At 39.6% G+C, this 26,532-nt stretch overlaps 1 protein-coding gene and 1 long non-coding RNA gene across 3 annotated transcripts; both read right to left on the minus strand.

The window, feature by feature from the left end:
- Window positions 1–3,640: 3,640 nt before the first annotated feature.
- On the minus strand, window positions 3,641–6,026 carry LOC145551723 (uncharacterized). The gene is made up of 2 exons (XR_014087613.1): window positions 5,526–6,026; window positions 3,641–4,020 (listed from the first exon to the last, which is right to left on the minus strand). It is a non-coding gene; the product is annotated as an uncharacterized LOC145551723 (long non-coding RNA).
- An 11,092-nt stretch (window positions 6,027–17,118) lies between these two features.
- slc6a14 (solute carrier family 6 member 14) lies at window positions 17,119–26,467 on the minus strand. Of its 2 annotated transcripts, none has more exons than XM_008409237.3 (16): window positions 26,350–26,467; window positions 24,762–24,816; window positions 22,774–22,918; window positions 22,533–22,664; window positions 21,836–22,000; window positions 21,557–21,659; window positions 21,337–21,469; window positions 20,131–20,271; window positions 19,866–20,001; window positions 19,691–19,783; window positions 19,481–19,606; window positions 19,294–19,412; window positions 19,115–19,214; window positions 18,907–19,016; window positions 18,466–18,633; window positions 17,119–18,382 (listed from the first exon to the last, which is right to left on the minus strand). In XM_008409237.3, exons 1-16 carry the CDS (start codon window positions 26,367–26,369, stop codon window positions 18,239–18,241), a joined length of 1,890 nt encoding a protein of 629 aa, XP_008407459.1. In that variant the 5' UTR covers window positions 26,370–26,467; the 3' UTR covers window positions 17,119–18,238. The 2 variants fall into 2 exon arrangements, with proteins under 2 accessions (XP_008407459.1, XP_008407458.1); XM_008409236.3 differs by having other exon boundaries at window positions 22,774–22,921.
- Window positions 26,468–26,532: the final 65 nt, after the last annotated feature.

Consider the following 26,532-nt stretch of genomic DNA (forward strand, 5'->3'; position numbering starts at 1 on the left):
CTGCATTCTTGAGTCGGTATCCGTGGCCAGTCTGGTTGAAGTTTGGAGCCATCCCGTTCTTCCAAACAGCGATGGTGCTCAGAGGGGCTTTCCTCCCCTATTGCTCCTTCCCGCCTGCCTCACCCGGAGAGCCAGGCCGCTGCTGCTGGGACCTCTGTCCGTGGAGCGCCGACTCCTTCGTCCAAAGAGGTGCAGGCGATTCTTCTTTGTGGCTGTGTCCTTGAGCTACAGGCGTGTCACCTGTAGCTCTGTATGTTTTTCTTCTTGTTGCCACCATTCGGATCACAGCCACGAGGGGGCATCTGCCTGCGCCTGCTTACCAGCAGGTTTCTGGAGGTCCATATGGTGGCTAGGGAGAACCACATCTCCATGAGGCCCTTTTTTATGTTTTCCGGTGGCTCACCCCGTGCAGCACTAGCTGCGTGTCGAGGACCTCCCTTGCTGGCAAGTATGGGAATTGCAAGGAGCCGGCCTTTTCCCACAGGTCCACAGCAGCGCTGCACTCCCACAGAAGTTGCCTAACCGACTCCGGGTCGGGGGCAGATGTCGCGGGAGTGCATGACGGCTCTGACCGGGAGGATCCCATGAGCCACCATCCTGGAGTCTGTTTGGAAGGACGGGATGGCTCGCGTTGATGATTTGGCTGAGGGGATTCAGACCTATGCAGAACAGCAGTGGGGGCAGAGAGTTTCCTGGAAAGAATTATGATTCTTTCCAGAGTTTTTGATTTCTGCCCCATTTGATTAACACTTGTGCAAGTGGTTTGCAGTTGCATGTTTTTTTATTTATTTTATTTTTTTAATGTATTTATTTTTTTAATATATATATTGCAAACTGCACAATTGGTTTGCAATTGCAGTTTTTTATCCATCCATCCATTTTCTTACTCCCTTGTCCCTTAGTGGGGTTGGGAGGGTTGCTGGTGCCTATCTCCTGCTAACGTTCCGGGCGAGAGGCGGGTACACCCTGGACAGGTCGCCACCCTGGACAGGTCGCAGGGCAGTTTTTTATTTATTTATTTTATTTTTTTAAATATATACTGCAAACCACTTGCACAATTGGTTTGCAGTTGCAGTTTTGTTTTTTTATTTTATTTTTTTAATGCAAACTGCAAACCACTTGCACAAGTGTCCACTGCTGTTCTGCATCTGAACCCCCTCAGCCAAATCACCAACAAGACTGGCTACGGATACCGACTCAAGAATGGGGCCACCATTAATGTTACCCTAACCCTCCTCTACATGGATGACATTAAGCTGTACGCCAAGAGCGAGCGAGACATCGACTCACTAATACACACCACCAGGATCTACAGCACTGACATTGGGATGTCATTCGGACTAGAGAAGTGTGGTCGGATGGAGGGAAGGTCGTCCACACAGAAGGGATCTCACTCCCAGAAGGAACAATAGCAGACATTGAGGACAGTTACAAGTACCTGGTAATACCACAAGCAAATGGCAACCTGAATGAAGTCACAAGGAAAGGAGCCACAGCCAAATACCTCCAACGAGTAAGGCAAGTACTGAGAAGCCAACTCAATGGCAAGAACAAGATCAGTGCAATAAACAGTTACGAATTACCAGTAATCAGAGACCCTGCAGGAATCTGCAGGGGTCTATACATTCGTATAGAATGGATTGAATGATGAGTTCAAAAAAGTAGAAATATAAACCAGCTTAAAAAACTGATTAAAAAGGAGCTTATTGCAAAATGTTCTATAAGATGACTGTTTTAAAGTCTGTAAATACTATTGATGATATAAATACTTTTTAAATAATGGGACATCTTTAAATGTCATGGAAAAGGGAAACAAGTTGTCTCGTTTTGATGTTTTGACAGTTAATTGATTATAAATTGATAAGTATGAAAGGGGCAGGACATTATAAGATATTACATCTTCTACCTGCTCCTTTTCAAACAGAAAATATAAAATTTGCTTGTCACTTGGGCATAATAATTTGTTTTACCTCTTATTTCTGTAGTCTGTTTCATTCTATTTTATTTTATTTTTTTCTTTCTTGATTGTCTTTTCTGTCTGTTAGAAATAAAAATAAATACATAAATAAATAATTAGCTGGCCAAAGGAGGAGATGAACACCACGGATGTTAAGACTCAGAAGCTACTAACCATGCATGGAGGGTCCCACCCCAAATCCAGCACCCTGAGACTAGCCGCAAGGAAAGAGGCAGAGGACTAGTGAGTATGAGAGCCACTGTCCAGGATGAAACATCCAAGATCCATAAATACACCAAGGACAAGGTCTCAACCGACGATGTGCTCAATAAATGTCTCAGACAATGGGGAACAGAGGACGAGGTGCTGGAGGTACCATCATGGGAAGACAAGCCCCTACATGGGATGTACCACCGACAAATAACTGAAGTGGCTGATATCAGGAAATCCTACCAATGGCTGGAAAAAGCTGGACTCACAGACAGCACAGAGGCACTCATCGTGGCTGCACAGGAACAGGCCCTAAACACCAGAGCAATAGAGGCTCAGATCTACCACACCAGACAAGATCCAAGGTGTAGGTTGTTCAAGGAGGCCAGCACATAACGGCAGGTGCAAGATGCTAGCAGGGAAAGCGTACATGGAATGACATAACCATGTGGCAGGCATAGTGTACAGGAACATCTGCAGAATATGGACTGGAAGATCAAAGTGGGGAACACCCCCAAAGGCGGTGGAGAATAACCGAGCTAAGATCCTGTGGGACTTCCAGATCCAGACAGACAAAATGGTAATGGCGAACCAACCGGACATTGTGGTGGTGGATAAACAACAGAGGAAAGCCGTTGTGGTGGATGTAGCAATACCAAGTGATTACAACATCAGGAAAAAGGAGCACGAGAAACTGCAGAAATACCAGGGCCTCAGAGAGGAACTGGAAAAGGCCTGGAAGGTGAAGACCACAGTACAATACCATCCCATACCAACTTTATTTATGAAGCACTTTATACACCAATAAATTGATTAAAAACGGAAGAAAACTGACCAGCAGTAGAAGGGTTAAGAACACGATAGAACCGAGCTGCAGCGCGTGCTTTAGCTTTAGCACAGGACAGCGTTACCTCAAATAAAACAGGCATATGGTCTGAAGATAATGAGTCACCAATCACTAAATTACAAACTGGTAGACCGTAAGATAAAACCAGATCAAGACTGTGACCATACTCATGGATAGCACCAGTCAGACTGCACGAAATTAAAAGAATCAGTAACATTAAGAAATGACTGAGCCATAGGTGAAGTAGGACGACAGACATGAATATTAAAATCACCAACAATGAGAACTCGGTCATACCTTGACATGATATCAGCCAGGAAATCAGAAAGGTCATTTATAAAGTTTTTGTAGTACTTCGGTGGCCGATAGACTGTCGCACACAGCACAGTGTGAGAGCTGCCGAGTTCAAATAGGCTGATCTCAAAGCTACTAAACGAGGCCAGAGGCAACTGTTTACAAGTAAAACTGCTTTTAAAAAGTCACTCTTCCTCCACCGGACCCTGACATCCTTGGAGCATTAAAATAGCCGGAGTTCCGCGGTACAAGTTCATTAAAAATGCTGGAGTCACCAAACCACTTGTCCATGATTCTGTTAATAAAACATCCAATCAATAAGAGGAAAAAAATCCCTAATGATGAAAGTTTTATTTGTCAGCGACCTGGCATTTACCAAACTGATCCCGGCAGAAATCGGCGGGTCTACACCATCAGGTGGCATCCGGTGCTCCCGGCAAAGAGGCCGCAGGTTGCTAGGATTCACTCTGCGTCTACAGAGTGAATCCTGTAGACGAGGAGCGTAGGGACCTGTGGTAGTGCCTGTGGTCATCGGCGCCCTCGGGGCAGTCACCCCCAAACTGGAGCAGTGGCTAAAACAGATCCCAGGAACAGCATCAGACATCCCAGTCCGGAAATGTCAGGTTCTAGGCACAGCCAAGATACTGAGCAGAACCTTCAAGCTCCCAGGCCTCTGGTAGAGGACCCAAGCTCAATGGATGAAAGAGTCCACCTGCGGAAGCGTGAGAAGGGAATTTATATAAATATGAATAAATATATACACATTGTCTGAGTATCTCCAAGTAGGTTTGATTTTAACTAGCGTTTCACCATAGCAGTAAACTACATAATTTTTTTCTTATGTGCACAACTATCAAACGTTTCCCAAATACAATGTGACCCCAACACTGAAACTGTGAATTTCTGTAACAGTATATGTTGAGTAACTGAGGGAAATAACATAAACATACAATATTTAGGGCTCTCTAACAAGCACCATGATGTGCTCACATCCCATAACTATTTCTAGCATTTGCAATGCTGCAGCCACAAATTCCAAGATATTTTATAACAAAGATGATTACTTCAGATCAACACAAAGTGCTGCATAACTGTAAAGTGTAAGGAAAATAATTTGCAAACTTTCTACCTTTCTGATAACATTTTAAAACTTAGAAATCTGACTCGTTATCAAATTTCTGGGCCTCGTCAGAGAACTTAGGAACAGGAAATTTAACAAGGCAAGTGATATCAGATCTGAACCTGTCCGAACAATATCAGATGATACATAGGGTGCTCACAGAAAGGAACATTTTAAGTCTGCTTTTAAAGCAGGTGTTTCTGTTTTTTAATAGAATTCCTTTAACTCAAGAGTTAAAGCCAGTTCTAGGAGTTTAAGATAAATTGTGTTTTTTTTTCTCATTTCTGCCTTTCCAATGATTCTGCTTAAACATCTCTTTCTGTAAATATTTCTGTCTTTGTTCTGTAGCCTATACTTGGTATTACAAAACATTAGGCAATATCAAGATCGAACAATGGTAATATTAGCCTAAATGCAGCCAGTGTCATGTGGGCTATAACTAGCATGTTATATTACATTGACTTCCTCCATTCAGTGTGCTAAACATGGTTAATAAATAAACAAAATAGCCAAAAAGCTTATTTTAGGAAAAAGCCTACTTTTAATGTGGGCAATAGTTACATTAGAAATGTTTGTGCTCTGCTTTTTGATTTGTACTTTTTTGAAAGTAAAAATCTCAAGTTCACTTCGTGGCCTTGGTTACCAGTAAACACACTCATCTCTTAGCAACAGATTAGCAACAAAAATTGTTATTGTTCAAAAAACATAGGATTTCTTCTGCTTTCTCTCAGATGTTTACTTTATGGAACTTTGTGGAACTTGGTTACCAGAAAACGCGATCATCTCTAAGCAACAGATTAACAGCGTAGCAACAAAAATTCTTATTGATAAAAAAATATAATGTTTCTCCCGCTCTTTTGAAATACCACTTATTTTACACTAACAAGAATTGTGCAGTTGGTCAATTTTGCAGAAAAGTAATTTTTTTGTCATTAATGGCAAATAGGCTATATTAAACACACATTCAACACAAAAGTAAACATCTCGATTTATACTTTGTGGCAGTTCGTTACCAGAAAAATACCCCGCTTATTTCTTAAAACCAAATTAACAACAAGTAGTTTATAAAACAAAAGCTCTTTCGAAATAACGCTTACCTGATTAGATACAAGACATTTCCCGTTGGCAAATTACGCTAAAGTAAATATCTGAAGTTCACTTCGTGGCTCTTGGTTACCAGTAAACACACTGATCTCTTAGCAACAGATTAGCAACAAAAATTGTTATTGTTCAAAAAACATAGGATTTCTTCTGCTTTCTCTCAGATGTTTACTTTATGGAACTTGGTTACCAGAAAACGCGATCATCTCTAAGCAACAGATTAACAGCGTAGCAACAAAAATTCTTATTGATAAAAAAATATGTTTCTCCTGCTCTTTTGAAATATCACTTATTTTACACTAACAAGAATTGTGCAGTTGGTCAATTTTGCAGAAAAGTAATTTTTTGTCATTAATGGCAAATAGGCTATATTAAACACACATTAAACACAAAAGTAAAAATCTCGATTTATACTTCGTGGTAGTTCGTTACCAGAAAAGACCCCGCTTATCTCTTAAAACCAAATTAATAACAAGTAGTTTATAAAAGAAAAGCTCTTTCGAAATAACGCTTACCTGATTAGATACAAGACATTTACCGTTCGCAAATTTTGCAAAAGTAAATATCTGAAGTTCACTTCGTGGCTCTTGGTTACCAGTAAACACACTGATCTCTTAGCAACAGATTAGCAACAAAAATTGTTATTGTTCAAAAAACATAGGATTTCTTCTGCTTTCTCTCAGATGTTTACTTTATGGAACTTGGTTACCAGAAAACGCGATCAATCAATCAATCAATCAATCAATCAACTTCATTAAAGACGCAGAATAGGTCCATAGTGTGAAGATCTGAAAAGAAAAACAATAATAAAATAATAAAACAAAGTAATAAAAAAATTTAAATACAGCAAGCACAAAAGCAAGTCACTGAGTTGCCATAAGGCTACATCGCCAGTGAGTCCACATCTTGGACTTACGATCATCTCTAAGCAACAGATTAACAGCGTAGCAACAAAAAATTCTTATTGATAAAAAATATAATGTTTCTCCCGTTCTTTTGAAATACAAGGCAAAGTGAGAAGGATGGAAAAAAGAGAGCAAGGAAAAGCCAAAAACTGGACACACATTTTGTTCGTCGTCTTGGAGATGAAGCGGAGTTTTTTGTTGGCAGCGATTCAGACCCGCCAAAACTGCCAGCCCAGCCAGGGAGCCAGGATAATTACAGGTAGCAACTCTAATGTTAATCACAATGCGTGAGTTAACTGATTATAAACTGTACCAGCCCCAAGGTTTATAGTTAAGGTTTACATTGGAGCCGCCTGGGAGAGCGGCGCGCGTGATCCGCACCGAGTTGCAAAGATCCAGAGATGCACGAGGCGCTGAGACACGCTGCGCATGCGGCGGCGTCAGCTCGTGCCGCTGCGTGTCCACTTCAACGCGCACAATGAACCGAGCTCCGTGCTCATGATAAATGAAAACAAATTCAATAATTTTATTTATTTCTTTCTACAAAAAACTGTATGATAAAAGCTTTCAGGTTGGTGCTTAGGTCTCAGCTAAACCTTTTTTTGAAGGAAAATTGTATTTACAAAGATTTCAAAATTCATTTTATTAGTCGTTTTGTTAATTTATTTTGGATATTTGAAAGGCCTTCCAGTTGCAGTGTTAAATGTTCATTATAATTTAAAGTTTACTGATCTTTCAGACTGTGTTCTTGCATTATAATTTTCCCATTAACATTTATTACTTAAAATGGCCTAAAAACAACAATAATATTGTTTATCAAAAATCAAAATTTGTTATTGTGACAGGTCTACACACAGTGGCGGAGCTATAGACTTTTAAAGTTGGGGGGGGGAGGGGGCAAGGACTACCTCTCGAGGGGCAAAATTTTAAATGTGTGTGTGCACATCTATCTATCTATCTATCTATCTATCTATCTATCTATCTATCTATCTATCTATCTATATATATATATATATATATATATATATATATATATATATATATATATATATATATATATATATATATATATATATATGTATATAATTTTTAAACCAAACTGAATATTTGGTTATTTTTTAAGCCCCTCTGTCATTTGACATGTTATAATTAACACCTTTGACTGGCGCACATGGAGACATGATAGACTTTATGCAAAGAGTTAATCGCAGAGGAAACTAAAATCAATCAAATAAAAGATCCTTTCTGAATATCATCTCATGGACACTGAACTAAATGCGTCTTTCTGACCGGGAGCTGACAGCGTGTTGAAGAGTTATGGACACCTTGGTTAGGAAGCTCTGTTTGGACAGGTAAAAATAGTTCGGGTCGGACCAGAATTATTTGCCTGATGGTGGTTCGGGCTTCTGATGAGTTTACATTTAATGAGTTTGGAGCACACAGAGAAAACCTAAATAGAATGTTAGGATCTACTTATTATAGTTTAAGTAGAGGAATAACAGCTGACTGTTGAGAGAGGAAAGAAATTAAAGTGCAGATCCATTAAACAGAAACAAGCGCAGAGCGCTGGGCAATAAATGCGCGCAAATGCTCCAATTAATCACACATGAGATGACAAACGCCAAATATACAATATATAGTTACACTGCTTACGTTAATGGTGTTTTAAAAACAAAACCAGTAAAAACTTAACTGAGTTAATATGTCAGATTACCTCCTCACCCTCGTCTTGATAAGAACAGAGAGCAGTTCTCTGGTTTCTGTCTGTGATCAGCTGACCACTTGGTGCGCAGACAGTTTCAACTTTACGCACAGAGAACATCGTGGAGCTCATTATTAATCATTATAAGAACAATATCTGTCAGAGAATCATCTCTGATCTGGTCGCTTTAACGGACCAGAGGCTTTGGAGCGTCTAGCGCAGCTGATCCGCTTCTGCGGGGTTTTTCTCCCGCTGAGGGAAGTGATGCGGGATCAGGAAACGATCAGAGTTCTGTCGTCTTCTAATCACGTCATTTCGTGAAATGTTACCTGATTTCAAAAACGTTCTCGCAGAGAAATAATAAATGTTTCGTTTGATGACTACAAATTGGAAATAAAATGATTTTTTTCTTTGACGGACAACGAAAAAAAACTGTAGCGCAACCTCTGCTCCAAACTACGAACATTGTCGGCCCCTCTTCGGTTTTTTCTCTTTTTTGCGGAGGATCAATAAATAACTTATTGGTGTTTTACAACCACCAGGTATGAAGCGCTTTAGCCTTTGAGTTGCACCACAGCGCAGCATAACTGAAACATCCAGGAGAAGAATATCAGCTTGTTGTTATGAGTATAAAGGAGGCTGGTATCGCGCCTGATAAAAATCAATTTATTTATGTCATCGCATGGACTTATATAAAGTTTTATACATTTTCTTTTTATATATTTATTATTGTTTTTCTTCTTTAGATAGATTGACTTAGAATGATTCCAAATAATGTACAGGAATAACCTGGTGCCGTTACATGTCAATCATCAGGGGGGCCACTGGGGGGGCCAATCAGATGACAGGGGGGGCACTGGCCCCCCCTCTGGCTACGCCACTGCTCACAACGTCATGTGAGAATCACAAGCAAAACTTTGAGTCAAACAAAAACTTAGAATATCAAGAAAAGATTTATGACATGCACAAATAAGTTTGTTTAACAAAAACAATCACTGAGACATGAGACTGCTGTTCATGAGACAAATTTGTGATTTAAATATTTAAAAAAAATTTTTTAAGCAAAACTCAGTAGGCTTTTCTCATGGTGACATGCATTAACAATTCAATTTTTGCTTTTGTTTTTTTTTTGTTTTCTGCAGTTCCACCTTAAAGTTTGATGCAACTCTGCTTTCCTGATTGGATCGTCTTCATCTCCACTGCAGCAAACAAGCAGCTCTTTTTATAGATTACAGTCCACTAATCTGTAATCTATAAAAAGATTACAAGGGCACAAAGGTTGCTTTGTGCCCTTGTTTATATTTTTAATAGTGTAATTCTGTAAAGACAAAATATGTAAACAGAGCTAGACCACCAGCTCTGATTTACAAAATAGACCTGCAGAAAGGAAATTACTAATAAAATATCTTACATATGCATAGTGTTATGCTCTATGTAGAGATTTCCTTTAGCTCTGATTGTATGTCTCACAATTTTGTAATTTATCATTGTTTATTAAACTCTGAAAGCTGAGAGGCTGTTAATATTCTGTCCTAGAAGGCGGTTAGATGTGCCTTTTTTGTTGTTGAGCACCTGCCCCTGTAGTGGTCTCTGTACGGCCCTGGCCATATATCTGCCGTAGCTAATGCTAGGGACATTCTGTCATATGTGCGTGGTTGTAGGTGAGGAAGACGCCGGTAAACCCAGGTAGTAATGAGGAAATAATGTATTTAATAAAGAATCAGGAACAAACTCAGAAAGACATGCGGCACTGGAAACTGACAGACGAACGATGAACTAATGACGAGGACCCGACGAAGGACAGAGACAACAGGTGGGGTTAAATACACAGGGAAGCTAATCAGAAAGACATGGACACGCTGGAGGGACGATGTCTCTCGGCTGGCATCAGAACGCCTTGGGATTCCCCCGGAGGAGCTGGAAGAAGTAGCTGGAGAGGGGAGTCTGGGCCTCCCTTCTGAAGCTGAAAACCTATCTATCGTTTTGTAGGGAAACTGGAGCACCCAGAGAAAATCAATCAATCAATCAATCAATCAATCAATCAATCAATCAATCAATCAATCTATCTATCTATCTATCTATCTATCTATCTATCTATCTATCTATCTATCTATCTATCTATCTATCTATCTATCTATCTATCTATCTATCTATCTATCTATCTATCTATCTATCCATCCATCCATCCATCCATCCATCCATCCATCCATCCATCCATCCATCCATCCATCCATCCATCCATCCATCCATCCATCGTTTTGAAGGAAAACTGGAGCACCCAGAGAAAACCTATCAATCTATCTATCCATCTATCGATCAATCGATCGTTTTGTAGGGAAACTGGAGCACCCAGAGAAAACCTATCCATCTATCCATCTATCTATAAATCTATCCATCTATCCATCGATCGATCAATCGTTTTTGAAGGGAAACTGGAGCACCCAGAGAAAACCTATCCATCTATCCATCTATCTATAAATCTATCCATCTATCCATCGATCGATCAATCGTTTTTGAAGGGAAACTGGAGCACCCAGAGAAAACCTATCCATCTATCTATACATCTATACATCTATCCATCGATCGATCGATCGATCGTTTTTGAAGGGAAACTGGAGCACCCAGAGAAAACCTATCCATCTATCTATACATCTATACATCTATCCATCGATCGATCGATCGATCGTTTTTGAAGGGAAACTGGAGCACCCAGAGAAAACCTCTGGGGGCTCCAGAGGTTTTCTGGAGAGGGGGCAAGGACTACCTCTCGAGGGGCAAAATTTTAAATGTGTGTGTGCACATCTATCTATCTATCTATCTATCTATCTATCTATCTATCTATCTATCTATCTATCTATCTATCTATCTATCTATCTATCTATCTATCTATCTATCTATCTATCTATCTATCTATCTATCTATCTATCTATCTATCTATCTATCTATCTATCTATCTATCTATCTATCTATCTATCTATCTATCCATTTTCTTCAGGTCATGGGGGCAGCAGCCTAAGTAGGGAGGCACAAACTTCCCTCTCCTAAGCCACTTGGGTCAGCTCCTCCGGGGGATTCCCATCACATTCCTTGGCCAGCTGAGAAACAGACATTTTATCTGGGACTGGAAATGGACGGGAATTTTACTCTTTGATTTTGCTGTTGGTGATCCTCAGCAAAGTGCACAGAGGTGGTTTTGAGTAAAGGTAATGTGACAGGCTTGGTATTCCTAACTTTCTGACTGCTCAGTATAGGTTTGTTTGTTGTGTCGTCATGTTTGTCAGCAGTACCCACCGATCTTCTTGCAGATCTTCTTGCAGACTCTGCCAGGGAGGTACTTCTCCCTGGCAGAGTCTGGTGGCTTGGCTTACTGTTTTCAGCTCCACACACTCTGTCTAATTCCATCAAGGTCTGCATGTTTTTCCTTTCAATCTCACACAGTTCCTTTTTCTCCTGCCGTTTGAGCTGAATCTGGGAATCCCAAGAATTTGTCAGACTCTTTATAGCTGCAGCTTTTTTCTCTTTCTCCAGTTTTTCACGCTTTTGCTCTGCAGATTCCCGCTCTTTCCTTTCTTCCAGTAACTTATCCTCCACAAAAGCCCGTTTTTTAGCTTCTTCCTTCTTTGTAAGTGACAGTTGGTCGTACACTATTTTTTACGTATTTCACGACTTCTGTCCTTATCAGGAATGTTGCAGTCACTCTCATAGTCTAGAAAGCCAGTTTCATACTGAACATCTCTTTCTTGCTCAGTTACACTGTGCTGTATTCCCCACTGCATTATTACTAAATTATCTGTATGTTTTTTCCTTCTTCTGTCTCCTGGCTTCAATTTCCTCAGCTGGATATCCAGGAAGCCCCCCTTCCCTTTCAGCCCTGTCCATTTCCCTCTTCTGTTCCTGTTTATTTTCATAACTAGCGAACACTTTATCAGCCAGAGTCTTTGGCTTTGGAGTTTCCTTCTTCTGCTGATGTGCTTCATGTAGCATTTTGGTAACCTTCTCTTTAGCCATGCTGTTGCATAGCTTCTTTTGCAAAACAGAGTCGTAGGCAGCTTCTTTCCTCAATATATCCTGTAAATCGTCATCCACAGTCTTCTTTTGGTCTTCCATGTTTGGCTCAGTCTCATTCTGCCTCCAAAAAAATTCCGGTCTCCTGATCTCAATTTCATCATTTTGATGCAGTCTATCTGACTCCATGGTGGCAGCCATTTGTTGCCTTTCATGTTCCGCTATTTTCTTCTTATTCTGTTTATTGGCTTGAATTTTGGCATCCCATGTGTCAGACACTGACTTTTTCAATATGGCTTTCTTGTCCCTCTCCTGTTCCTCTTGTAACTTTTGGCCTAACTGCTGCTTAACCCTCTCTTGGAATCGCTTTTCCTCCAAAAGAGCGAAGTTGGCAGCTTCCGTCTTCTTAATATTATCCAGATTTTCATAAACAATCTGCTTACATTCCTCTAAAGAATTAAACTTTTGGTCCCTCATGTTTTGCTCAGTCTTGTCCTGTGTTCTGAGTTTCTGCTGCTTCTTCTGTTTCTTCTTCTCAACGTCCTCCGTTCGATGCGACTGCTCTGATTCCATCTAGGAATCAGACCCTTTATTTATGATCTTGTCCATTTCAATCTGCTTTTGCCGTTTGTATTCAACTTGATCATCCCATGCATCAGTCAAATACTTTTGCATTTTGACTTTCTTTTCTTTCTCCTGTTTGTCAAGTAACTTTTGGGCAAACTCCTGCTTAGCTTTTTCTTGATTAAGCTTTTTCTCCTCAACAGCTTCTTTGACATATTCTTTTCTCCTTATATTCTCTATATTTTCATAGGCCATCTTCTTACATTTCTCTTGAAATTTTACCTGCTCGTGAACATTTTTCTCCCTCTCGTCATGTACATATTCTGACCATTTGCCTTCACTAACTCTGGGTGTTTGCCTTGGCTTTACCAATCGTTCCTCTGCCTTCTCTCTAACCTGTTTGTTGAGTTTTTGTTCATTTCTACGTGACAAAGACTTTTTAAACTGTATGCCATGTTTGTCCTTTCCAGAATCCTCATTGGAAAGGACAATGAGTTTTGGACAAGCTCTCAACTTGTCAGCTCTCAACTTGTCCACATCCGTGGACAAGTTGACACACACACACACACACACCAAGGGAGAATTTAGAGAAACCAATTAACCTGAGAGTCATGTTTTTGGACTGAGGGAGGAAACCCGATAAAAACCACGCATGCACAGGGAGATCATGCAAACTCCATGCACCCAGAACCCAGAATCTTCTTGCTGCAAGGCAACAGCTCTACCAACTTCACCACTGTGCAGCCCTGCGCTACTGTGCAGAACTGTAAGAACTGGTTTTCTGTAAGAATGTCATACAGAAAATATTTTCCTGAACTCTACTGTGACTTTTCAGTAGTTGATTTTATATATGCCAATGAGTTTTAGCATAAAAGATTAAATCTCACAGCCTGTTAGCTTCAATTTTTAAAGTACTAGCATAAAGAGATGCATTTTTGTGTACAGTGCCCACTAAGCCAATGTTTTAGTTTTTAGTCAACAGGTCATGTTTGATGAATGCACTAAATCTGGTAGCGTTGCGATTGTATTTAATGTAAAACTTTCAGCACCTCTGCATCAGTACACACGTACCTCATGCTAAACAGTTTTTATGGTATATTACCATGAAAGTTATGATTAGTTAGAAAGTAACGTTCCAATTACTTCTACGTTGTTTTTTTTGTTTTTTGTTCTTTTTTTACGCTACTGGAGTTTTACTGCAGTTCAATTTAAGACGTTTGTTGAAGTCTGGTGGAGGTGTTGAATACTTTTTTGCTTTTTATTCACCCCTCTAAATCATTGAACTCAGGTGTCACTTTCATGTCCCCAAACGTGTGAAATCCAGCAGTGAGTCCAGTTGTGGAATGATCTTGCAACTAAATATTCCACCTGTAGCTGGAATAGTGGGGTTATAACGAAGTGAAAGCAATTGGGAACTACAGCAACTTAGAAACAAATTGTCAGGTCAGTCAAATCACGAAGTGAGGTCAATGAAAGCTGAGCTGGGTAAGTGTGCAAAGGTCTTCAAAGTTCTACAGAGTTAATGACTACAGACCAGACACGTGCAGAGGGGGGACTGGGGGTGCTTGAGCACCTGCCCTTTTCGCTCCGTGCCCCCAAGTGCCATTTTGGTCAAATTTTAATTTTTAAAAAATTTTTTGTATTATTATTTTCTAAGCCCTCTTCTGACACATAATAATGTACTAAAATTATTTATTATTATTTTTGTACAACATAATAAGCCCTCCGGTCACCTTGTTACCTTTGACCTTTTGCCCGTGACGCATGACGCAGTTGCCTCTCGCGCAGTGAGATAAGGCGGCTAACTGGAGCTCAACGTAGCGAACATTCCAGATTACAGAACAGTTTTTGGTGAATTATAAAAAAAATTTTTTTTGGTGAATAAAGTGGAGACGACTTGCTACTTGTCAGATGACGGAAAACGCTGACGTATCGTTTCTGCTTCAGCTCAGAGTCGCGGTTTAAGCAGAGAGGTAATGAAATACAACAGACACTGACAGGCCTCTGCGTCTGCCTTTCTCTGAAGAACTACTGAATGGGAGGAGACAGCCAGGTGAGGAGAAACTGTTCCTATCTATCGATTCAGTATTTTTATCATACAGACATTAGGCTGTTGTTGTTGTGCTATTAGCTAGCTGCTAGCTAACGACTTTGCTAGCAAAGCTAGATAACTAAAAAGCTTCTTCCCTGTGTACGAGGCACATCGCCCGTCCAAAACTTATCTCCATAATGGATATATGTCCAATCTTCTAATTTCCTTTGCTGCATAACGTACATTGCATTTATTCTAGCGTTAGGTAAATGTATCTTGAAGGAGAATAACACTTAAATAACAACGATATTCATTTAGAATTAAAAATAACTCGCCCTGAATTACCATAATAGATATAGTGTGTGTCATTAATGAAGGGGAAAAAAACTCAACCCAGACTTTAGTTTAGGGTCTGGTTTGCAGAGTATGAAGTTACATTTTTTTTCCCAATGGGAAAAAAAAACTGACCTCAGTTAAGTAAAATAAAATTGTAATAACTTTTGGAATTGTAATGATTTCTTTTTTAAAAACAAGTCGTTTTGTTCAAAAAACTTAAAAAAAAATGAAATAACTAATTTTTGTCTTGTGAACTTAAAAAGTTATTTGCCAAACATAAACTTTTATTTGCACACATCATGAATCTTTTGTTGTGATTTTAGGCCCTGCTCACACACATATGATATATAGTTAGTTTATTGCCATGGATGGCATAGTTACTTTGAAAGAGTAATTTGATCAATCAATGAAAAATTCATCCATCAGCTAGAAAATGTGCATCTCTTTTCCCTCCATCGTTTACGTTTGTGTCGCTGGTGTTACATATGAAACGTATCTCCCCAAGGAAAAAGAAGAAAGCAACAATATGTGTTTTCTAAAAATAATCACAAATACTTAACTTGGATACATATTTTTAATCTGATTATTGGATTGTAAATAGTAACACGTTAGATTACGCGTTACAAGGGGTCAGATTAGAGTAACACGTTGATGACACCATTGTTTGACATTTTTGCTCAAGCTATTTACGGATCTTTCAAGGTTCCGATATGTGTCCCCCCCAATGATAAACTTGTTCCCACGCCCTTGGTGGTCCCCAACCTTTTTTGTTACCGCGGACCGGTCAAGACTTGGAAATTTTGCTGCGGCTCGCCGCAGCAAAATTTCAGAAAGCAAGGTGAATCAGAAAGCACGGTGATGTAAGAACAGAGGGGAATCCCAAACAGCTGACATATCGCGCAACTGAGAGTCCGGTGGATATCGGAGATGATATGTGGAAATGTTTATTATTAAATCTAAAGGTCATTATTTTGTTTATTCAGTTAAAAATGTTAACTATGAAAAAACATATTCACCTCCAAATCATACTGCAGCAAATAGAGCGGCTGCTCCCGTCGCCTTTTATCCACCGCCTTTTCTTTTTGTTACGTCTTTTATTTCTTAAAATGAGTCCACAAACGTTCACTATTGCTTCTACATCGTCATCCGTGATTGGTTATTCTAAATTCCCGCTATGTTGGGGGTTTTGCTGGATTATCCTCTGGAATCCGGATGTTCTGACTGGAATCGTTCGTGTTGCTCCTGCCTTGGACACACGAACCGATCGAACTTATTGTTTTTATCAGCTCTGTGGTCACAGAGGTTTGGAGAATCGGTCGACAATTCTTAAATCTTTACGTCTAAACCAGACTTAAGACTCACAAGCTCTACTCATCTCCTCTCGACCACTGCCCAAACGCACTCTGACTATGGTCGCTATGGTAACGTTTACATATCTCTTCAAAATAAGATACAGATGCCCACAAAAACAAACATTTTACTTTCGTACAAATTTTAACTCACGATACTGACTAACGGGAGCCCTGAGCTTGTTTCTCTGCAACGAGATGGTCCGATCTGGGAGTGATGAGAGACACTTGGCGAAGCAGCTTGGCGACCGGCTCATTAGCAGCCGGTCGCCGCATGTTACTCAGAGCAGCTTGTAATGTGGGACTCACCTACCGGTCCGGGATAAATCCATTCTCCTGTCTCTTTTCTGGGCCTTTTCCCCTTTGCAAAGAAACTTTCCAAAGACATCTGATCTGTTTCTTACTCATTTTGCTGCTTGTGGGCTCAGTGTTGGCGCGCAAGTAACCGAGAGAATCCGGTTAAAGGATTTTCAAAATAAAAGATCCTCCAGACTCAAATAATACATAAAACGGAAATATTTAATTATTCCTTGCCGGCCCAGTGCCAATTGGTCCACGGACCGGTACAGGTCCACGGACCAGGGGTTGGGGACCACTGCACTAAGGTCATTCAGACCTAAGTGCTAAAGCTCATTGGGACACATTAATTCTTTCTGGGAAACAAAACAACATAAAATGCAGCACAAACACAGGAAATTGTTTTATATCTGAGTTTGATGAAGGCATCTGATGTTGGCTTTTTATTGACATCTTAAACATTAGTGGTACAAATACAGAATAAAATGACACATTCATTTACACAAATCGTAGATTAATTGAAATTTTAAAATATAAACATGCGCAGTCGATTACATGTAAACAACAGAGTTACTAGCTAACAAACATAACAGTGTAATACATAAAAAGCTCCAAAGAACTATGTACATAAACAGAAGGTGACATCGGATAATATAGTAAAATTGTCTCATATCTGATACAGCTAAACTTGTGTTTAACCTGGGAAGGATGCTGCTGTTGTTATGAGGAAACCTAGCCGGGCAGAGTGTGTGTTTGTGAGTAGAGCAGCCAGCAGTGAGGTATATTCTCACTCAGGTAATTAGGTGGCAGATACAAAGGCTTTAAAAAAGACCCTGAGGCTCCCAGGATAATGGTTATCTGACCGCTCAGAAGAGGTTATGAAAGAAAATAAAAAACAAATATCAACCCCTTCTTTCTCTCCTCTGCAGAGCTAGATGGAATAATAAAACCAAATGGTATGTCAGACGAGAACCAAGGAGGGTCACCTAAGTCGCTCTAAATGGATTTAAGCCTCAGCCCTAAAAAAATAACTTTTTTTTCACATTTTTGCATATTATTCACAAACTTTTACAGGGATTTTATTTGAGACGCCAGAACAAAGTAGCATATAATTCCTCACGCCCCCTACGGAGTAAAAATAGTGTGGTCAGGTGCGTTTTGATTTACCCACTTTTTTTTGTCTGTAAAACGTTGGTTGTTATTTAGGCCTTGTGCGCATTTATCCACATGACAATACAATGTTGCTGATCAAGATCGTCACAATGAGACAATGCCAAATTTCACCTTGTTAGGTATAATAAAATAAACAAAACATACAATCAAACTGATCAGATTTTTTTTTTACAATGCTACAAGTAAGTTTAAGTTTAGATTACAAACACTATTTGGTCCCACAATGCATTTAAATAAAAGTAATCATGCTAAACATTTTTTTGTTATCATTTTTTAAAGCAATTCTATAGATTGAGAAACATGCCACACATACTCAGATTAACCGATAAACAGATGAACAGACACATTAAAGGAAGTGGTCGGAGCTCTCGTCATCCTCATTGGGGATGTCCACTCTTTGGACACATTCCTCTTTTGGGTAGCGCTCTCCTCGATGCATGTCCAGCATGGGATGCCAGTCCTTCGACGGGGCAGACACTGATCTCAGTCGCTGCAGATATCAAAACATTTGAAATCATGAAAATGCAGAAAAATAGCACACATGAGATTTAAAATTATGACATGTTTACTTACAGATAAGAGGGTTCCTTCAACTTTTCTCAGATGATAGATGGCAGCAATAGGGAGCCAGATCAGGACGAAAAAAAGCATGAGCCATCCCAGAGACAACCCCCAGGTTGGGAAGTGTATGTCTCCATATGTGGGGGCTGTAAAGGTCGATAGAGACCAGGCCAAGATAACCTAAACAACAATGAAGTATGACTTTAGAGAGAAAAAAAACAAACAAACGCTGGGATCTTCTGTATCTTTATCTGCGTCTTCAGATAAATGTTGATCAAAATTACAGTGGCTGTGAAAAATTTACATCCAAATATTAGGTGCACAAAAGTAGGCCTAAGTCTAGGTTTTTCATTATTTATCCATTTAAACTGTTCTTTTATACGTTGTTACACCTAAACATGATAAATAGAAGAAGCAGAAACAATGTATGAGTTCTATTTTTTTTTTTTTTACCAGTAAGATGCAGGGGGTGAAAAGGAACCAACATAACCTCCACCACAGCCAGAAACGGGGGGAATGTTCTCCAATCATCATTTGGATGTCGTCAATAAAACGGTCCAATCCTGTTCAAAGAAAAAAAAAAAAACCCACCCAGACTGGGTTTTGAGGGAGTCTCTCGCTTTCATAAATGTGTGCACCGATTTTTGGAGGTCATGTTTACCATAAATGTAGGAAACACCAGCGACCTCTAAGAGAACCAAAAATAGAACAACCCAGCTGGCGATAAACGAGTCCATGAGCGTCACCCAGTAGATTCCAGCCTTTAATTCAAAGGAACAGATATAACGCATTGCCAGGTTTTAAAATAGATAACGGAAAGCTGCAGTGAGACAAACTTACTCTTGTGATACACGGCAGGCCCAAAAGGTAGATGAATGTACATGTTACTATTGTCAGTGAGGCTCGCCTGGATTTGAAGAGTTTGGGAAAAGCATCCTGCAGGGAGGTTAATATCACCTCTATGGACAAAAGGAGAGGCTTTAGAAAATGAAAATCCCACAGTTTGACTCTGAGTTAAATATCTAACCTATTTCTGCAAACAGAGAGTCCAGACCGACAGTGAGAATCATGAAGAAGAACAAAATGGACCACAGTGGTGAGACAGGGAGCTTAGTGAGAGCGCCTGGATAGGCAATGAATGCCAAGCCAAATCCTGCAGAAGAAAACACAATGACATCAATACTGATAGTTTCATACACCAGACCTCAGGGCCAGCCGAACACTTTGAATGTCTGACCTTCCTTTACCACTTGTGAAACTGGTAATTTATAGATGTGAGCCATATGACCCATTATGGAGAAGATTGCGAAGCCAGCAAAGATACTAGTTGCTTTAAAGACAAGAAAACACGTCACAAATCGGTGCCATTGTAAAATTTCTTTACCAAATAGTGCAGCAATCTGGGTTCCTACCAGCATTAGTAATCGACACAATTAATGTGTCTGTGAACACATTGTTGTGGAAGTTGTTATAGGAAGAGAGGGCCATGAGTCCTCCCAAGCCAATAGACAGGGAAAAGAAGATCTGGGTTGCTGCGTCTTTCCACACCTACAACACACACACGCACACACACACACACACACACACACACGCACACACACACACACACACAATGCAGCTGAAAAGTTTAAGCTAGTGTTACATGACGAGGCAGATAATGGATGATTGGACACCCACCTCGGCTTCAGCCAGTTTTGTCAAATTGGATTGTTTGCCAATGTAGTACTCAATCCCATCTCTAGCTCCCTCTAGTGTCAATCCTCTGATCAGCAGGATAAAAATCACCACATAAGGAAATGTGGCCGTGAAATACACAACCTTCAGAGAAAGAAGATGAGTTTGAAATCAGAGGCTAAATATAGTCTTAAAATGTACACGACATGATTTCACACATGCTTGATGCAAGGCACTGGACAACAGAGAAACAACAGAAAGGGTGAAAAAGTAAACTGAAGGCATGTTGCTCAGAATTAACTGGAAATCTCATTGTTTATTAATTTCATCCATCCATCCATGCTGCAGAGGTCTGGAAGGGAAACCCAGACCTCTCTCTCCCAGCATCAATCTCTCATTCCTGGGGCCAGATGATACGTTTAGTAAGACGTGTCAGATTTACCCAGGAGTCGTTCTTATCAGACGCCTGAACCACCATAACTGATTCCTGTCGACACATTAGGGCAGCAGCTGTACTTTCTCTCTTGAGATGTACAAACTCTGCACCCTTTATCTACGGTTGAATCCATACCTTCTGTTGTTAAGGGAGATATAACCAAACTTGTTAACTTGGTGGTGTGGAAATATTTGGCAGTACAGTGAAACAGTGCTTAGTGCTTTTGCCTTGCAGCAAGTAGGTGGTGGGTTTTAATCCCAGTCTGCAGTCTTTCTGCATTGAGTTTTTATGTTCTACAGTGACCAAAATTGGATTAAAGTCAGTGTCTTCAGTCAGAAGCTTCTTCAGCTTCACTGCGCTACAAACGGCTACAGGAGATCTTTCCTGCCACAGTCATTAGCATCTACAACAATGTTTTGAATGTAACTTTATAAGACTAGTTGCAACATTTATTTTTCTACTGGAATTAATAAAGTATTTTTTAAATTAACTGGATTAAATAATACATTCAAACGTCTATAAAAAACATTAAAGTTGTACGGAAAGTTACATTAGGTAGTTATTCCACCCTGGACAAAAATAAGTTCAAACTAATCATTAATTAATCATTAATTAACATGAAATTTGCTCCCTTGAGTGAACATAAACTTATTTAGAGAACTACATTCTGCATTGCGCAAGAGTTCTTCTTCAGTCAATTATGGCAGAACTTTTGATTTTCCACTTCAAATTATGGACAAGCTTATCCATATGCTGTAGATATGAGGACTTACTTTTCCTGATGACTTGATGCCTTTGATCAGAGATGCACCTGCAAGGATGGTGCTCAACAACAGGCAAAGAGCAAGGTGCCAAACTACTGGTCCTGTTTGCGCCAGGCCACTGGATCGCTCCAGAGCCACGTGGCTAAACATGACAAGAGAGACATCTTTAGCATGCTTGCATGCAGTAGGGTCAATTTCAGTATGCTCATTAGAAATGTGTAGCTCTTACTCCCAGTAGTACTCGCTCGGGCTCTGGACATCCATCTTGATTATGTTGGATGGCTTACAATTCGTGACCGATTCCGTCAACATACCACTGACATTACAATATACTAAAAAAAGATAAACAGTTAGTGAATGGATCACACATCTTTTGATTGGATTGTGTCATCTGTCACAATGCAACCGTTTGGCATCTTATGATGTTCCTAAAGGGTTTAAAACCTCAGAGAAATGGCACCTCCTTCTAAACCGCAGAAGATGCAACTATGACATTTTAAATAAGCACCGGAAGGCTTGTCACTGCAGGTAGTGGCGGTAGTGGAGTTAGGGCAGCTGGCCCATGGAAGAGGGCTCTGCATGGAGGCAAACATGTAGTACAGGCTGTAGCCAATGATGACGTTGTAGTAAATAGCTATTAAGAGAGTCACCATCACCATTCCTATGCCGACACCTGGAAAGAGAGGCGAGAATATAAACTGTAAAATGATGAAAACTCCTTAAAACATAAACATTTCATTAGTTCTATCAGTGTACAGTGCATGTCAAAAGCCAGGATTCAAACCCAGGACCTTATTGCTAGGCAGAAGCACTAACAGCTGTGCAGCTCATCAAAGAGTTTCATTACTTATCAGTATTTACATGTATATTTGACTTGTTTTCACAGACAACAGCAAATGATTGAATAGTGAATGACTTGTCTAATGGCTGATAAAATATCTATATTTTACTTAAATTTTACTTGTTAAAATGCTCTTCCTGTCCTTTTACCAGCAAAAGGAGAATTTGCATTATCAAAGTCTTAAAGAAGCTAGCGTACAATCAGAGGTGGGCTGAAGTTAACTGTTGCTAATAGAGCCGTTCACTAACAGCGGTTCTCTTTAAATATGAGAACCGCATTCATTTGTGGACACAGTGTTGACCATTAACCACATCTACCTTTCATCACCCTGAAATGAATGACAGATGTTTTTTTCTAATCTCACCCTGCAGGATCGGCACTGCTCTCCAAATATTGATAGGACCCTGGCTGCAGAACTGACCGAAGGAACTTTCAAGGAAGAAAAGGGGAATGCCAGTCACCAGAAGCATTGTGAAGTATGGGATGAGAAAGGCCCCTATATGACAATGGCACAGAATAAAAAAAACAAATGATAGCACAATTAATGACAAGACTGAAAAGGAGCCCCGGTGGATTGGATAATGGATCTGAGAATACTAATGTACCCCCTCCATTCTTGTAGGTCAGGTAGGGAAATCTCCAGATATTTCCCAGTCCAACAGCATAGCCGATCAAGGAGAGGACATAGTCACGCTTGTTTGACCAGTTTTCACGGGCAGCATGTCCATTACCGCCATTTGCGGATGCATCCTGCTTTATGACAAAGTATAGACAATGTAACAAACGAAAAATACTGATCACTTTGTAGTCTATTTTTATTTATCAATCTCCCCAAGAAAAAAGCAACACTGCGGTTTAGATTTAACCTAGTATTTGTTCAAATAACCTAGAACAAAAACTGGGTTATTTGTTCTAGTTTTTGAGTAAAGATTAACATGACAGTGTTTTAGAGTACATTGGCTTGCATAGTTTTGTAACCACCATATTTTCTTCTAAAAGGGCATTACTGTAATCAAATTAAAAATCAGTAATGAGGAAATCAAGTTATTGTACTTCTGCAGTGATCAAAGTCAGAAATAGCAGCAGAACATTCCCCATGTCACTTTTTCCAAAGTTAAAAAACAAAAACAAAAAAATATATAACTCCTGGATCAAACCTACCTGATCAACAGGCTTCCCCAAAATTAAATCCTTCAAACCTTTCCAGCTGTACTTCTTCATGCCCTTCCACTTGTCTGTTAAACTCTAAACGAGAAAAAACTGAATCCCCTCTGCAGGTTTGTTGCAATGGATCTCCTCCTACGTATCACCTGCTTCGACCCTCCCTTTGTGGTCTCTGACTGCATCCACAATCCCCTTAAACAGGAATATGATGCATGATACATAGTTCTGGACTGATAAATGTTTTATTAACAGGGCTTATTTGTGCAGGTGAATACAGTACGGATGATTCCTCTCATCATCCTCTTGCATAGAAATAACGTACAAATAGAGAAATTTGTTTATCAGAATCAGTGAAATCTCAACAGTCTTCAGTACAATCTAATACCGCTTTCTGCTGACGCATGGCGCTCAGATAATAACAGCTTGTACACACATGTGGTCACATTGTCAGCATATAATCAGAGCCTGACGATGGATCTGATATCTTATCCCATAATCCCTGATAGAGAGGTAACTTTGGTTTCTGCTTTTGGTAAGTGCTGTCGACAGTTGTGTGATTAAACATCAGATTCCTTTAAACTAAGCCAAATTCGTCACACGCTATTGGAACCGACAAGTGGAATCACTAGGTTAGAAGATTAAAGAGTCCAAGGAATTTAACTACTGAGAACTGGTTCTCTACAACCGGCTCTCTCCAAAAAATGATTCCCATCCCTAGCTGACGGTTATTGTTGTGCACGTCAGAAACCTGTAGAGTGCAGCAGTCTGCGGATGCTGTTCAAGCTGGGGCGCAACTACATACTTTCTGAGGTCCATGCTGATACATTACAAAATATTAATGACTAAATGAATAAATTTTGACATCTGAGCAGCAGCCTGGACTGCTAAAACTAAATTGTGACATATCCGTTTTCACTCGCCAATTTGTCCAGAATGGCATCAATGGTGCAATATTGTTTTCAGTAGAGATCACTGCTAACTGTGTTTTCATATGGTTAATGCTACACTACGTAACTTTTATAAAAAGATGGTTTTTAGACATTTGTTAAAACATGTGTATGAGGGTGATTGACAGCGCTAAGACCCTTTTCCTGGCTCTGATTGGTTGTTTCTGACAGAGCAACGTATTTGTTCAAATGACAGCAGGTCCATAGGGAGAAAGCTGAGGAGCTTGATTTGTCTTTTTTTATAGATTGTCCTATGCTGTCACAACATAGTGATATAGTGATTGTTTGAACAAATATGTAAAATAATGTTTCATAAAAGTTACAAAATGCTGTTTTAAACAAGCATTATTTAATAGCTTTAAACATTTCCAAATGTGCATCACTTACTAATGCACTTTTAGAAAGTAAATAATATTTTAAAATCAAAATTTGGGATTAAGTGGCTGTTCCTACACTACACTTCCTCCTAATATTAGACCAACCTGTTCCCCGATTCCTTCTCTCTCCGTCCTCTTTTCCTGATCTCCGACTTCATAGCTAAATGACATAAACTTTGTGTTAATTATGTTTTAAAAATACAGCACTTAAACCACATATAAAAAACATGAAATCTCAATTTGAAATACTGTCTGTGAGGGAAAACAGCCACTGAGTGGACTCTGCATCTGATCACACTTGGATACATCACAACACTAGTGTAGTGTTATATTGAGTGAAGAAACACAACAGCTGGATTTACACTGAGATTGTATTCCTCAAAATTAGACACGGCTTACAAATTAGGTGACTTCTGGAGTCAGCTGGTTTCACTGATACACCAGAGTAAAAAGGGCTGAATTCAAATGCAGATTATGCTGTTCAACTGTATAATTGTACAAAAATGAAATTTGATAAAAAGGGTCTATGCAAAATTCACATATAGTTCCAGTTGGGTCTCAGTTTGGTGTCGGTATTTATTGTATTATTTACCATGTATCGTGATAAATTACTTATAATAAAAAATGTTATTTATTGTTGTGATCATAAAGGTTAAGTATGATTAAACCCCACAACACTATCTGTGTCATGATTGTGAGTTTTAATATTTTCTCCAATCAATGAGTATCAGTAAAATAAATTTGAAAATATGATTAAATGCAATTACTGTGTGCAGATTAGTGATATAAATTACACTTCTTTATGTGACTGGTGTCCTAAAGAACTGTACATGTGAGAGTTTTTCAAAAGCAGTATTAATGTTTGTGGGGCTATGATTGCTCTGCCATGCAGTCAGATCCATAGTTACCTAATAAAGATAGAATAAGTAGCTGTTATTGTCACAGTCCAAGCTCTTAAAAATAAAAAAGAAACTGCTGTTTTTGGCAATAAGTTATTTTTTGCTGTCTGACAAGCCAGTTCGTTAAAAACAACCAGCTGCTTCATATGTCTTGAGTAAATAGCCAGAGATCCCGTTTCCCCAGCACTACAATCTGTCTGGCAGTCCTTGTTCATCCTGCAGCATACCTTCGCCAATAGTCAGGGTAAAGGAGACCCATTCCGCTCTGTGTCCACATTGTGAATAAACAAAATAAATCACACATTTGGAGGCCATCATCACTTGTTGCTGCGGCCACGCTAACTCTCCCAACTAACAAGTCTGTTGTGTGTCTGAGTGAGATGGTTTATTCCCAAACGCGGGGCTTAGTGAGAGAAACCTGAAGGTTTGAAACAAACTGAATAATTCAACTGCTGGCACCGTTAAACGGAAAGGTGCCGCACTGAGACGGTTTTAGGCAAAAAATAATGCGAAACTAAAGAAGTTTACACAAAAATATCAAAATACAAAATAAAAATAGAACCATACATAACTTATTTAGACAGTTTATCAGCAAAACAAAAGCTGATTTGGGGGTTAGAAAACTATCTGCCGTTGATTTTAGGATAGCATCAACGGTACTGCGCCGTTACCTAGCAACCCCCAACGCCTTAACTAACCAAGCTAATCTCCAGCACTATTGATCATTTGGTTTTGCCGCTGTATGCAAAGCACAATGGTTGCTGGGAAAGGCAAGTGTTTTGCTATTGACTTACCCTTCAGAAAGTACTTGCATCACTTCAAAATGTATGTTTATATAGTAGCGCGTCTAGTTACAGTCATCCTCAAGTGCGAATGTTAACTTTGAGTTGGGGGCGTGGCCAGCGATACCTTACTTTGATTTAAAGGGACAGGAGGCCCTCAAGCATAAGATCATTCTGGAAGATCTCAAAACAGAG

This window comes from Poecilia reticulata, chromosome 5 (genome assembly GCF_904066995.2).
Source record: "Poecilia reticulata chromosome 5, P_reticulata-male-v2, whole genome shotgun sequence".
Taxonomy (NCBI): domain Eukaryota; kingdom Metazoa; phylum Chordata; class Actinopteri; order Cyprinodontiformes; family Poeciliidae; genus Poecilia; species Poecilia reticulata.

What these genes read in the sequence shown, in the direction of transcription:
- slc6a14 (XM_008409236.3), bottom strand. Translation starts at nt 26,369, where the DNA reads ATGCAAGTACTTTCTGAAGG. An exon ending in AGCAGTGCCGATCCTGCAGG is followed by an intron (nt 22,001 to 22,532) that starts GTGAGATTAGAA and finishes CTCTCTTTCCAG; the next exon opens with GTGTCGGCATAGGAATGGTG. An exon ending in TTCACAAGTGGTAAAGGAAG is followed by an intron (nt 19,607 to 19,690) that starts GTCAGACATTCA and finishes TTTCTTCTGCAG; the next exon opens with GATTTGGCTTGGCATTCATT.